Genomic DNA, 12,607 nt, shown 5'->3' with positions numbered 1-12,607 from the left:
CTGACCTTCATGTCTTGAAGTAATTATGGACTGTCATTTCTCTTTGGTTATTTGAGCTGTTCTTGCCATAATATGGACTTGGTCTTTTACCAAATAGGGCTATCTTCTGTATAACACCCCTACCTTATATTCCTGATGGAAAACCGGTGCAAACTTAAAATCAGAAGACATCTGACCCAGAATTGTACAACAGGTGACATGAAGCTAAGCAATAAGCAACTGTAGTAGATAATTGGAAACCTCTAGAAGCTCAGCATTCATCTTTACACACCGTATACTACTTTCTATCTTACCATCTTATTTATTTTATAAGCTCGGTGTGGACGAATGGGTGATAATGACAATAGATAACTATAGAACAAGACAAGAAACAGTGTTTCTGTATATTTATTCTGTGTACAACAATAGACAGTTACAGGCAATGACACTTGTTTAGCAATTGAAAACTTTGGTGATGCATAACAGCTTGTGAATACCTGAACACTTTGTATTTTTATATTGCTCTGAAATTCGTAGTAATGTTTTAGTTTACAATATCCACCGACGGAACAACCGTTTTGACACACGTGTACGTACACACAAAAAAAAGGAACCTGACGAATAACTTGTGTGAGCGAGAAAAGTAGAACAGCTATACTGTACATACAAACAGGATTCTGGAGGTGACTTCACTATCGTGTCACCTCCATAATGTCTTTCCAGAGCGGGAGAGGAACTCTAGAGCTGGTACTGTCACTCAGACCCATAACCCTCTTTTCTCTTAGCTTTATATACACACACACACACACACACACACACACACACACACACACACACACACACACACACACACCAGGAAACTAGGAAATATGCAGTGAGTACTTCGACCATCACTTTCACCCTTGGGTATAAATGACCATTCCAAATCTCATACATCCCCCTCAGTCCTCTTAAAACAAAAACATTGTCTGAAGTCAGTCCTTAGTCGTCTCATATCTGTTTGGGATAGTTTTTTTGGATGAAGTGAAACAAGTGTCCATCTGTGGAGGTGGATTGTCTGTTTGTCCAACTGTTGAAGATGGATCCTCAGAGTCCCAAAGCAGATGAGTCTGTCTTCTGCCCACCATTGCCAAAGCAACCCTTCCCTTCCCCACAGTGTCTCCTCTTTCTTTGTGTAACATGACTTGTGACATCAGTGACCTAATCTCCTCCTCCGTTCACTCAATGTCTGTGACATCACTTCCTGTCTGTGACATCACTTCCTTGGCTGGATCAGGCGTTGGTGTCCAGAGCTGAGGGTCATCGTAGGTCTTCAAAACAGCTTCCTTCCCTCGTCTCCTCTCCCTCACAACCGCTGACCTAAAGTCATTCGTCAGGTGAAAGCCAAACGATGGAACAATGGACACTAGCACCTTTCACCTGTCAGCGGGTCGATAGGAACGAGAAACAAAGGAAGGAAGCCATTTTGGGGCGCCCGGTCCTAGTGTCCATTATGAACAGTCACGAACAACAGAATGGAAGGAAAAGGGGAACGGAGGCCATCTTGAGTGAGAGCCGGTATCACTACCACCCTCCATGGTCCTAGTCTTAGTGTCCGTTGCTCTCTGACACTGATGCAGGAGTGGACGGGGTGGAGGAACGAGAGGCTATCGACCCCTTCTCCCCCCCAGGGCTGGCAGCGGTTGGTACACTCTCTGGGGCCTTGACCCCTGTGGTAACATCTGCAGCGGCTGCAGCGGCCCTGGCTGCGGTGATGGCGGACACAGGCTTGGGCTGGGCTTGCAGGCCAGGGCTGCAGATGAGGTGGTGGCGCTCCCAGTCCTTGTGTTGGCAGAAGGAGCCGCAGTAGCGCGCCGCATTGCAACCGCTGCACGTCTCGCTGGCCTTGCGCCCGCAGTTCCAGCAGCACTGCAGCGAGAGAGAAAGGATGAGTTTAGTATAGAGATAAATAATATATTAAAGCTGTGAACGGCTGTGTATCTGTAGTGTAGACTACATGCAGGGGGAGAGGAAGAGTGTGTGTACAGTATATTTATGGAGAAATGGACAAAGTATACTAGGCAAGTAGTAGGTAAATACCACAGTAGTACATCTACACATCCTGCAGCTTTGACTATTTTTCCTACGTGCTCACCATGACTCTCACTTCACAGTACGTGTGTACACTCTTAGAAAAAAAGGGTTCTTCAGCTATCCCCATAGGAAAACACTTTTATTCCAGGCAGAACCCTTTTGGGTTCCATATAGAACCCTCTGTGGAAAAGGTTCTACCTGTAACCAAAAGGGTTTCTTCAAAGAGTTCTCCTGTGGGGGCAGCCGAAGAACCCTTAAAAAAGGTTCTAGATAGCACCTTTCTTTCTAAGAGTGTATATAGTTACGCAGAGTAATATATCCTCCTAACCTCGCTGGAGTCCTCCTGCTCGTTGATGACCTGGATGGCGTCCTCGGTGGCCTTCCTCTTGGCCTCGGACAGAGTCTTCTCCATCTTGGCGCGCTCAGCTGTGATCATCTCAAAGGCCTTCTGCTCCGCCTCGGCCACAGCCTTCTGCACCTCGTCCATGGCCTGACGCTTCACTTCGTTCACCGCCTCTTCTGCGCAGGAGAGAGGGGACACAGGTTTTTGACCATGTTGCGGTTCTATGATACATAGTGGTTATAATAGACGGATGAGGGGACTCCTTTATATCAAATGTTTTTCAAAGATATCTTTTTAATGAGCGAGAGAAGAAGAGGGATAAAAGGGGAAAGGGAAGAAGAACACAAATAAATGTTGAATGCCCACACACATGGGACAATTGAACACTGTTGTACTAGCCCTTACCAGCTTTTCTCCAGATCTCATCCGGCACATAGCCTGAGCCAGGCCGCGGCGCAAAGTCTCTCTGGGATTCTGTGGCACAGAAAGACAAAAAAAAAAATAGAAAGTTAGCACCCGGCAGACTTGTGTGAAATAGCATCATCCGCTCTACTTACTTGGGATATACAATCCCCTCACTAACCACACCATTTCAACCTTCCCCAGTTGGCCAAATTAACCGAATAGCCAGGCAGCTTGAAGAGGGAGTACATTGGCTAGGGCAGAGGAGCTGACAACCAAGCTGTAGCTACATTCTGTTATCGCTCTCGCTCTCTTTATCCCCGTCTTCTCTCTCTAGCTCTTTTTTTTCTCCCCCTTCTCCTCTCTTTCTGAGCTGCTCCTCTCAATCCAGACCCATGCCCAAGTGCTGTGGTGCCCGGGCTGGGTTTGGACTGTGTACACTGTGCCCAGACACACTGCTGGGCACACAGATGGTACTCGGGCCGGGCGGCGGGCAGCCAGCTCGGGGTCTTAAAGGACGACAGGCTGGCTCTGCCAGGGCCTTCTGTGGCAGATCTGGACGGGGGCAGCGTTGGCACCTGTCTGGGGGCCACGGAGCAGCATGGGCCCCGGAGAGAGGAGCAGACGAGCACTGAGAGACAAACACTGCCAGCAAGACTGAGAGTGCGTTCCAAATGGCACCTTATTCCTTACCAATATAAGGAATATGATGCCATTTGGAACACAGGCTGTATGTGTAGGTTCGAAATGTGTCAGTGGTGTGTTGATGGGTGTAGTTCTGTAGATGAACACCAGAGGGCAGTGGGTCTATGTGGGAGCTCAGTAGCTGGCAGGTTGCTTCAGCGGCTCACCATCAAGGGGACCACTCGTTTTTAATCCCTTACCAGCAATCCCACCTGACATGATACATTACATCTAGAATTGTCGATCAGGTGTGTATCGATTCATAAAAATAAAAAAAAAGGACCAAGGTCCTTGGTTAGAAATGAACTTAACTTCGCACCCATGGATTTGAGACCGTAAGAGTTAGTTATAACGTAAAAAGACAGAGGACCACCCACCATTGGTGAGTCCCTCGGCCGTGTGGGGGCTGTGGGTCTTGGAGAAGGGGGCGGGCATGGTGGCGGCCCCTCCCTTGCGGGGGTCCTCCTGCTCGCTGGAGCGTCGCCGCCAGTAGTTGAGCTCCTCGCGATCTGACTCCTGGCAGCGGCGGAGCACGGCCACCGAGCGTCGCGTCTTCTCCACCATGTCCACGATGCAGTTCAACACCTGGAGGCGTGAGCGACGGAGATAGAAAGAGGGGACCATTAGAGAGAGCCAAACTAAAAAAAAAATGTAAAAAAAAAACACAGTAGGAGGGCTGCAGTTCTGGCCCACCCAATTTTCCAAATGCCCAATCACAAAATACCTCCTATATCTACACTACTGCAGAAAATACGGTCGACCTCTGCAGATACTGTATATGTCAGTGGAGGCTGCTGAGGGGAGGACGGCTCATAACAATGTCCGGAACGGAGCGAATGGTATGGCATCAAAACACATGGAAACCGTGTATTTGATACCATTCTACTCATTCCACTCCAGCCATTACAATGAGCCCATCCTCCCCAATTAAGGTGGCACCAACCTCCTGTGGTATATGTCATAATGTGGGGCTAAGTAATAGCTATATATAGTAGTGTTACTTGGGGTACATAATGAGTCTTAATACACAGGACTACTATTCCAGAATTATGTTTGTGAGACAAAACATAATTTCATTGGGTAGGACTCCTGCATTGCACAGTCAATCAATACTGGAGGGCATGGCATCTGTAGACAGCAGATGGCTTTAGCACAAGTCCACCCCTGTGAACGGGACACCCAGTCTGACATAGCCTTGATGGCTCCACCAGGCACTGAGAAGTGCTACGCCACTTATAGTTCCAGTGGTGGTGGCGGCGTCTGTCAGCAGTGGCACTTACGTGATCCAGATGCCTCCACTCATCGGCCCACTCTCTGTCTGTCAGCCTGTGGTCCACGGGCTCCTCGCGGTAGCCCCCGTTAGTGCCTGATTAGAAAGGACGAGACAATTGAAAGCTTAAAGTGGCGATTAAAAAAAGGAACACGGCCGTCATTACAAATGAATGTCAGGAAGAGAGGCGGAGGGAAGGGGGTGAAAGTGGTGTCCATTAATCATACCACAATGAGGCAGTGACACAATGACATTTAGATGGTCTTATTTCACAACAACATTCCATGTCATGACCATAGCTTAGTGACAAGCCGGGCTTTAGTGTCTCGTTACCATCGTCACCGTTTCACTTCCTCATACACAAGAGAGATGAAGGGGAGGGACGAAAGACGAAGAGTGGCAGAAGGACAGAAGGGAGAAAATAAAAGACAGCGTTAGAGACAACGACAAAGCTATAGAGAGAGAGAAAGCTAGAAAAGGAGATATCCTCTTCCAAAGACAAGGGTAACACTGAGTATAAAAAAAACATTAGGAACACCTGCTCTTTCCATGAAAGACTGACCAGGTGACAGCTATGATCCCTTATTTATGTCACGTGTTAAATCCGTTTCTCTTCAGTGTAGATGAAGGGGAGGAGGCAGGTTTAAAGAAGGATGTTTAAGCCTTGAGACGTCGATTCTGTATGTGTGCCATTCAGAGGGGGAAAATGGGAAAGACAAAAGATTTAAGTGCCTTTAAACTTGGTATGGTAGTAGATGCCAGGCACGCTGGTTTGTGTGTCAAGAACCGCAACGCTGCTGGGTTTTTCACGCTCAACAGTTGCCGTGTGTGTCAAGAATGGTCCACCACCCAAAGGACATCCAGCCAACTCGACACAACTGTGGGAAGCAATGGAGACATCATGGGCCAGCATCCCTGTGGAACGCTTCCAACACCTTGTAGAGTCCATGCCCCAAAGAATTGAGGCTGTTCTGAGGGCAAAAGCGGGTGCGACCAATATTAGGAAGCAGGGGCGTAACTTTCACTAGCCCCCCCCCCCCCCCACATGCTGAAATTGCATTTTTTCTCCCCCTAGTTTTATCATTGGAATGTCATACAACACAAGGCAACGGGTGTGCTTTAGGACCATGCGGACATCGCAGAGCGGTCGGGTAGGCTGTTTGGAGTGTTTATCCACCTGGATAAAATTATAATAAAAAAAAAATGTCCCCCCCACTTCTAAAACCAAAGTTGTGTCCCTGCTAAGGTGTTCCTAATATTCTGTACACTCAGTGTATATCAGAGTGAGAGACGTAAAAACGAAGAAAGAGTAAAAAAAAAAAAGAGATTAAAAGAAAGAACAGAGATGAGAGAGCGAGCGGTTGAAAGGCAGAGGGAGAGGGACAGAGCGAGAGAGCGATGTCTTTTGATGAGAACCAGACCCCCGAGCCCAGTCACGGCATGCAGCAGCGCTGGGACTCCCCCACATCTGGAGGTCAGCTGTCCGTAAAAAAAAACCCCACCAACACCATCCCCACCCCCCTCTCCTCCCCATTTCTGCCCCCGCGGCTGGGTAACTATCAGGGAGTAGTGGGCATCCCCTCCCCATGGTCTGAACCTAGCAGCATTCCAGCGCTGGAGCTGTAAAGGCTGTGTGGCGCAGGCCCACTTCTATACATATCCGCCCCCTGGCTAAGCAGCGCTGACACCCGCTCTGGTTTGGAGGAGCGCAGGGAAGGGGTAGCACACACACACACATACACAAAGAGAGGCAAACACACACTAAAAGACAAACATCCAACACAGCATTCAAAGACACAAATACACACATGAACGGCAAAAAAAAAAATTGACAAACACACTATCTATCAACCCCACCCACCCTCCTCTCTCCTTCTCCCCTGTCTCCACCCCCGCTGCTGTTTCTCATCAGCGCTCCCCAGTTCAAAGCTCTCTGAGATGTAGCGGTGAACAGGCTGGATGGCTTACTGTACCCTGGGACGTAACGCTCGTAAACAACACCGGCCCCATGCTTCGACTCTCTGAAAGGTGTGCCTCGGGCATGAACTACTGTCGTTTCTTTAAGGCACAGTGTGCGTTTCGCCGTTTGCCTCTGTGTTTATGGGAGTGCATGTCTACTTCGTTGAATATCTACATCCCCATCTGGCCATTGACACTGACAGGGATCAGATGGCACGCAGATTTACAACGAACTAGATACAATCTTCTCTCAAAAAGGTACACTACTTCCCGGGTGGTTTGGCACACTAAGCACATGTGGGGGTCCATGGATTTATGGTCTTCGGAGAACTTCTATGCCGTTTGCTGTGCATGTCTCTCCACACACACACACACACACACACACACACACGTTTGCTCGTATGGACACTCACACAGACCACCCATTAGCAGCTTTCATATCGACCACACTAAAGGCTGTGGTTGTGTGTGTGAGTGAGAAAGAGTGCTGTTTTATGACGGAATCTTGGTGTTGCTCGAGTCGTCCCTTACGACTGTTGTGGAAAACAGCAGAGGGACCAATGTGAGAGAACAAAGGGCGCCTACATCTGTTAATGTCAGGCTAAACCCTCGTGAGTTTGTATATGCGTCTGGGTTGCATTTGGTGTGTGTGTGTGTGTGTGTGTGTGTGTGTCTCTCTCTCTCCAATTATTTTGTATGGATGGCCCCAGCGGGAATCAAACCCACAAATCCCTTGGCGTTGCAAGCACCGTGCGTTACCGTCTGAGCCGCACATGACCACCAGTAGGCGTGTACAGTAAACACGTGTGGATGAATCTACCTGGTAGTCTAGGCCTGTCCTTGAGCTCGCGGAGCTCCAGTATCCGGTGACTGCTCTCGCGGTGCAGTAGGTGGGGGGCGCTGATGTCCTCGAGGGCGTAGTGTTGCAGTGGGGGCGGCGTGGGATGCAGCTGAGCGCTGAGGGGCAGGGGGTGGGCCGGGCTGTGGCGGGGCGCAGGGCTGATGGTGCAGATGCGCTTGGTTGGTGGCTCCAGGGGGGCGGGCGGGCGCTCGTGGAAGCCATTCTCTTTGGCCCTGCAGGAAAGATGGAGGGGAGGAGAGGGAATGCATGAGAGAGAGAGTGGAAATGTGTACGTATGATATTGGGGAGGGCCGTCTGTTGTGTATCATCGTTTGGGGCTGCTTGCAAACTACACATGGATGTGTGTGTGTGTGTGTGTGTGCGCCTACAGTATATGTATATGACAATCTGTCCCCTACCTGTTGGGACTGTGTCTCTCTTGGTGTGTGTGTGTGTGTGCATTTTGTCTGTCTGTCTGCTACCTGTTAGGGCTGTGTCTCTTGGTGGCCATGTCTCTCTCGCTAGGCTCCAGCAGCAGTTCTGAGGAGTCGGGGGGCGAGGCCAGTGTGGTGCTGAGCAGGAGGTGCTCGTGTTGGGACAGGTACTGGGCCGGGGTCTGCTTGGCTGCACGCGCACAGTGGAGCAACTCCCTCTGCAGCAGTGGCAGGTTGGCCTGGGGAGGTGGAGGTAGAGGGAGAAAGGGAGGTGAGTGTCATTTGAAAAAGGCAAGAACGAGAGCGAGATACAAGAAATCACAAAAATACTGCTACTGTAATGACGTTTTCTCAAAAGCCTTAAAAATCTAACTACAGGGATCGCGGCTGTCAAGGAAACGCCATGTAGATGCCACGTAGACGCAGTGGCACCATGGAGACAGTATAGATGCCATAATGTCGCCATAAAAGAGCTGGCTTCTATTTCTTAGTTGACAAAACTGTTTGGGAATATCTTCATTCTCTACACCTTCACTGACCCAACGATCCAAAGTCTGATTCAAAAGTGAATTTCCTATTAAATCCAACTGACATGTCCACAAAATACCAGTACATGTCATTTTTTGGGGTGAAAATGTCAAAACATGAACTTCATGAAGTTCGAGTGAAATTTGTTTTACTTATTTGCATGTCGCGGTATGGCCGTGAAGCCTCTGCGGAGACCTCGCGGAAATGCCATGGCAACACGGCAGAGACATTAGGCAGATACGTGTCACTGAGGAGGCCCAGAGGGAGAGACATACAGCAGATCTCTCCTTGAGAGGCCAGAGAATCACACAAGCGCCTGCACACAAGTGCACACACACACACACCCCTACCCCCCACAGGGGGTTAAAAATGTCCGCAGTCTCTGTCTGCCTAGTGTAAGCCCCGTGACTGTTTCTGCAGTCCACCTTTCAGTAAATCACTGCAAAACCCAAACACTTAGTCCATCATTCACTTTGGACGAACCGCAACACAAGAGAAGCAGAGAAGATAAGAGCTGTGTGCATAGGAGAAAAATGGGGCTTCACGTTAGAGTGCGTGTAGTCGAAGGAGCAAGGCCGAGTGGAACGAGAGAGAGTCTGTGGAGGTCAAATGAGACAGACAGAGAGAGAAAAGAGGGAGGGAGAGAATGACACAGAAGCGGAAGACAAACATCACACGGTGCAATCAGAACGCAGCACCCTCGTAGGGGGTAAAGAGAGAGGGACGAGGGAAAGAGAGCAAAAGAGTGACGAGCAAAGGCAGAACAGAATGACCACCAAGCCTGATGAGAGGATGCAGGCTCCTCCCTCCCTCTATTTCTCCTTCCATCTCTTAATGAGCAACAGGCCCAAGTGTGCTTATAATTACAAAGACTTCCTCGTTCCCCGGTTCTCCACTTAAGACCCTTACCCCCCCCCATAGCCAGGGCCACCACTACATCAGTCCACCACATATGTTGTCTGTCAGTTAAGCGCCGTTCTCTTTTTCTGCGGGGCGGATGCGAAATTGGCGGCGCCGGGCAAGCCTGAATGACTGCTTTCTTTTAATGCGACACAGAGTCCATATGGCGCGCTGCTGAGCCCCATAAAAGAAGGGAGGGAATGGTTTACAGTCATGTTTCACACTTCCGAGCTCTGTCTCTCCCTTGCTTTCTTTTTGAGCTATCCACTGCCACGGTGCTAGGGAGGGAGGGAGGGAGAGAAGTTGGGGAGCCTCGTAAATTAAGAAAAAGGGAAACCAATATTTTTTCCCTTTTATTCTTTCAGAGAGTCGGGGTTCTGAAAGGTGAAGGAGAGGTAATCCATGGAAAAAGTGCCGATTTTCACCGTCTGAAGAATGGAGCAATAACACCGAACAATTTGACTGGTTGGAAGATTTATGTTCGGTTCTCTTGAGGGTTGCTCTTAAAAAGTGTTCTATTTCAGGTCCCCATGTTGCAAAGTTACTCAAAGGCCCAATTAAACTTGCGCAACCCCTGTCGCTCGTTTAGTCAACGCATAGAACTAGATTGTTACTTGGGAATGACCGAAAGGCAATAAATAAATACATTCACAACCCCAATTCTCTGTTTATACGACAACCGTCTTGCTGTTGAAAATTCAATTAGAGAAATGATTTTCATGTTTTCCTAATTTTGTATTATGCTACCGTCTACTTGCGGTTTTTCATTATTTATGACCATATTTGCATTACTATTAGTTCAAGATTTCTGAGAGAAGTGTAATTAGAGTATTCTGTGCCAGAAGCTCCTCTACGCTTCATGAAAGGAATAGTGCTGCGTCTCAAACGGTACCCTATCCCCTATATAGCGCACTACTTTTGACCAGAGCTAGCATAGCTATCACAGGAGGTTGGTGGGACCTTAATTGGGGAGGACGGGCTCGTGGTGATGGCTGGAGCGGAGTTGGTGGAATGGTATCAAATACGTCACGGATGGTTTCCATGTGTTTGATGCCATTCCATTTGCGCCGTTCCAGCCATTTTCATGAGCCGTGCTCCTCTCGGCAGCCTCCGCTGAGACAGACAATCTATCAGTGGAGGCTGCTGAGGGGGAGGATGGCATTTGGGACGCAGCCTAGCTGTTACCTTCAATACAAAACATCTGCTTTTTCCACTCCTGATTTCATGACTAATTATATGCAGTCCTTGAGTCATTGTAAACCTCCCTCGAACATCAAACACCTTTTGAAGAGGACAAAGAGGAACGCTGTCGTCCGCACAGCACAGGCCTGGATTCAGTTCATCAACATTTCCACCACATAGGGAGAGAACAAGACATAGGGTGGGATAGATAGAGACAGAAAGGAAATGGACAGTAACAGAGAAATAGAGAGAAGGGAGACAGACCTATAGAGAGAGGAGGTAGGTGCTACCTTGAGGAAGGGAATGACGAAGGGTCTCAGGGGGAAGTTGGTGGCCTCTTGGAGCCGCGAGTGGAACTCCTCGATGGTGACCGTTGAATTCTGGGACACAGGGGAGAGATCAGCCAATCACAGTTCCCCTCTCAAGGTTTAAAGTCTCCAACACTGAGCTTGACATTGTGCGTGTTTCAGATCAACCACATTGCAGTCGTCAGCAACTGCAGACTGACTGATCTACAAATCATTTGGCGTCATAAATAGTCCAACTACAGTGGATCAGTCCATTTGTAGATCAGTCAAAATGGATGCTCTCGGACAGGATGATAGACTTTGAAATCGCTTTGATCACTGAGTGACCAGAGCAATAACTACAGAGCAGTTTCTCAATCAACCTGTCGACGGATGAAAGATGATTGTGCACAAATGATCGATATGTATCAATATGTTGCAGATGGGGCCTGTCAAAACCCAATACTGTGGGTCCACTTAAGCCACATATAGCGAATATACGGGCATATAAGCCTACATAAATAAACATATTTTTATACTGAACAAAAATAGAAATGCAACATATAAAGTGTTGGTCCCACGTTTCATGAGCTGAAAGAAAAGATCCCAGAAATGTTCTATAAGCACAGATGCTTATTTCTCAAATGTTGTCCGTAGATTTGTTAACATCTAAATTTGTGAGCATTTCTCCTTTGCCAAGATATGCCACACCTGTCAGGTGGATGGATTATCAAGAAGCTGATTAAACAGCATGATCATTACACAGGTTCACCTAGTGCTGGGGACAATAATAGGCCACTCGATCAGGTACACTACTTCCCGGGTGGTTTGGACAGCTGATGAAACTGAGGAGTATTTCTGATATGAACTGTAACTCAGTAAAATCGGTGAAATTGTTGCATGCTGCGTTTACATTTTTGTTCAGTATATATATATATATATATATATATATATATATATATATATATATATATATATATATATATATATTTGTATTGAAATCAACATTTATGTTGAAATATCTCATTCGATTAAATCAAATTCTGTTAAACTCAATTCAGTTTATTCATCCCGAGGGTAAATGATCATATCGCTTCTCAAATCAAATGCAACACGTCGACACATCAATACAGAACAACGCAAAGTGACAAGGTTCCTAAAACGTTATGTCAACCACTTACCACGAGGGCCAGCACCAGGTTGCGGACGCTCTCTCCGATTTCGGGCGAGATGTCGTTGCCGAACTGCTGCAGCGTCGTCAGGAAGCGTTTGAGCTTGCTGAGCTGCCTGGCGCCGCACGTGGCCGGGAGCTGCTGATTGGCCAGCGAGGAGGAAGAAGAGGAGCTAGGCCCGTTGCTGTAGCGCTGGGGCGGCGAGGGCACGGCGTTCAGCATGGGTGGGGAGTGGTGGATCCCATTGGTCACTGGGGGAGGGAAGAGGTGGGATGGGGAGGGAGAAGAGCCAATGAGAGGTCAAAGAAGGTATCAGAGGAGTTGATAGACTGAATGGGTTGACACAATCTTTCTTACTGGAATCCTCACATCTTTTATCATGTTGAAAATTTAAGGCCATTAATTAAGGCAGACAAAGAAATTAAGACATAAATATAGCAAAATCATGTACCACAATCCATTAATCCAGGGGAGTCAAATTCATTCCACGAATGGCAGAGTGTCTGCAAGTTTTTGTTTTCTCCTTTCAATTAAGACCTAGACAACCAGGTGA

The 12,607-nt window shown here is 48.0% G+C and overlaps 1 protein-coding gene across 4 annotated transcripts in view; it reads right to left on the bottom strand.

The window, feature by feature from the left end:
• Positions 1-369: 369 nt before the first annotated feature.
• LOC115208360 (protein CBFA2T2) overlaps positions 370-12,607 on the bottom strand; it is a 51,471-nt gene continuing 39,233 nt past the window's right edge. For all 4 annotated transcript variants that reach the window (XM_029776348.1, XM_029776346.1, XM_029776349.1 and 1 more), the window contains 9 exons: positions 12,064-12,305; positions 10,886-10,975; positions 8,034-8,224; positions 7,531-7,784; positions 4,762-4,847; positions 3,859-4,066; positions 2,801-2,869; positions 2,381-2,571; positions 370-1,887 (listed from right to left, as the gene is read on the bottom strand). In XM_029776348.1, the coding sequence (XP_029632208.1) occupies positions 1,567-1,887; positions 2,381-2,571; positions 2,801-2,869; positions 3,859-4,066; positions 4,762-4,847; positions 7,531-7,784; positions 8,034-8,224; positions 10,886-10,975; positions 12,064-12,305 (1,652 nt within the window). In that variant the 3' untranslated portion in view covers positions 370-1,566. The remainder of the gene's footprint in view (positions 1,888-2,380; positions 2,572-2,800; positions 2,870-3,858; positions 4,067-4,761; positions 4,848-7,530; positions 7,785-8,033; positions 8,225-10,885; positions 10,976-12,063; positions 12,306-12,607) is intronic.

Source organism: Salmo trutta, chromosome 14, assembly GCF_901001165.1.
Source record: "Salmo trutta chromosome 14, fSalTru1.1, whole genome shotgun sequence".
NCBI classification, from domain to species: domain Eukaryota; kingdom Metazoa; phylum Chordata; class Actinopteri; order Salmoniformes; family Salmonidae; genus Salmo; species Salmo trutta.
Note: the sequence above shows the minus strand (reverse complement) of the source record. Positions and strands in the feature narration are given on the sequence as shown.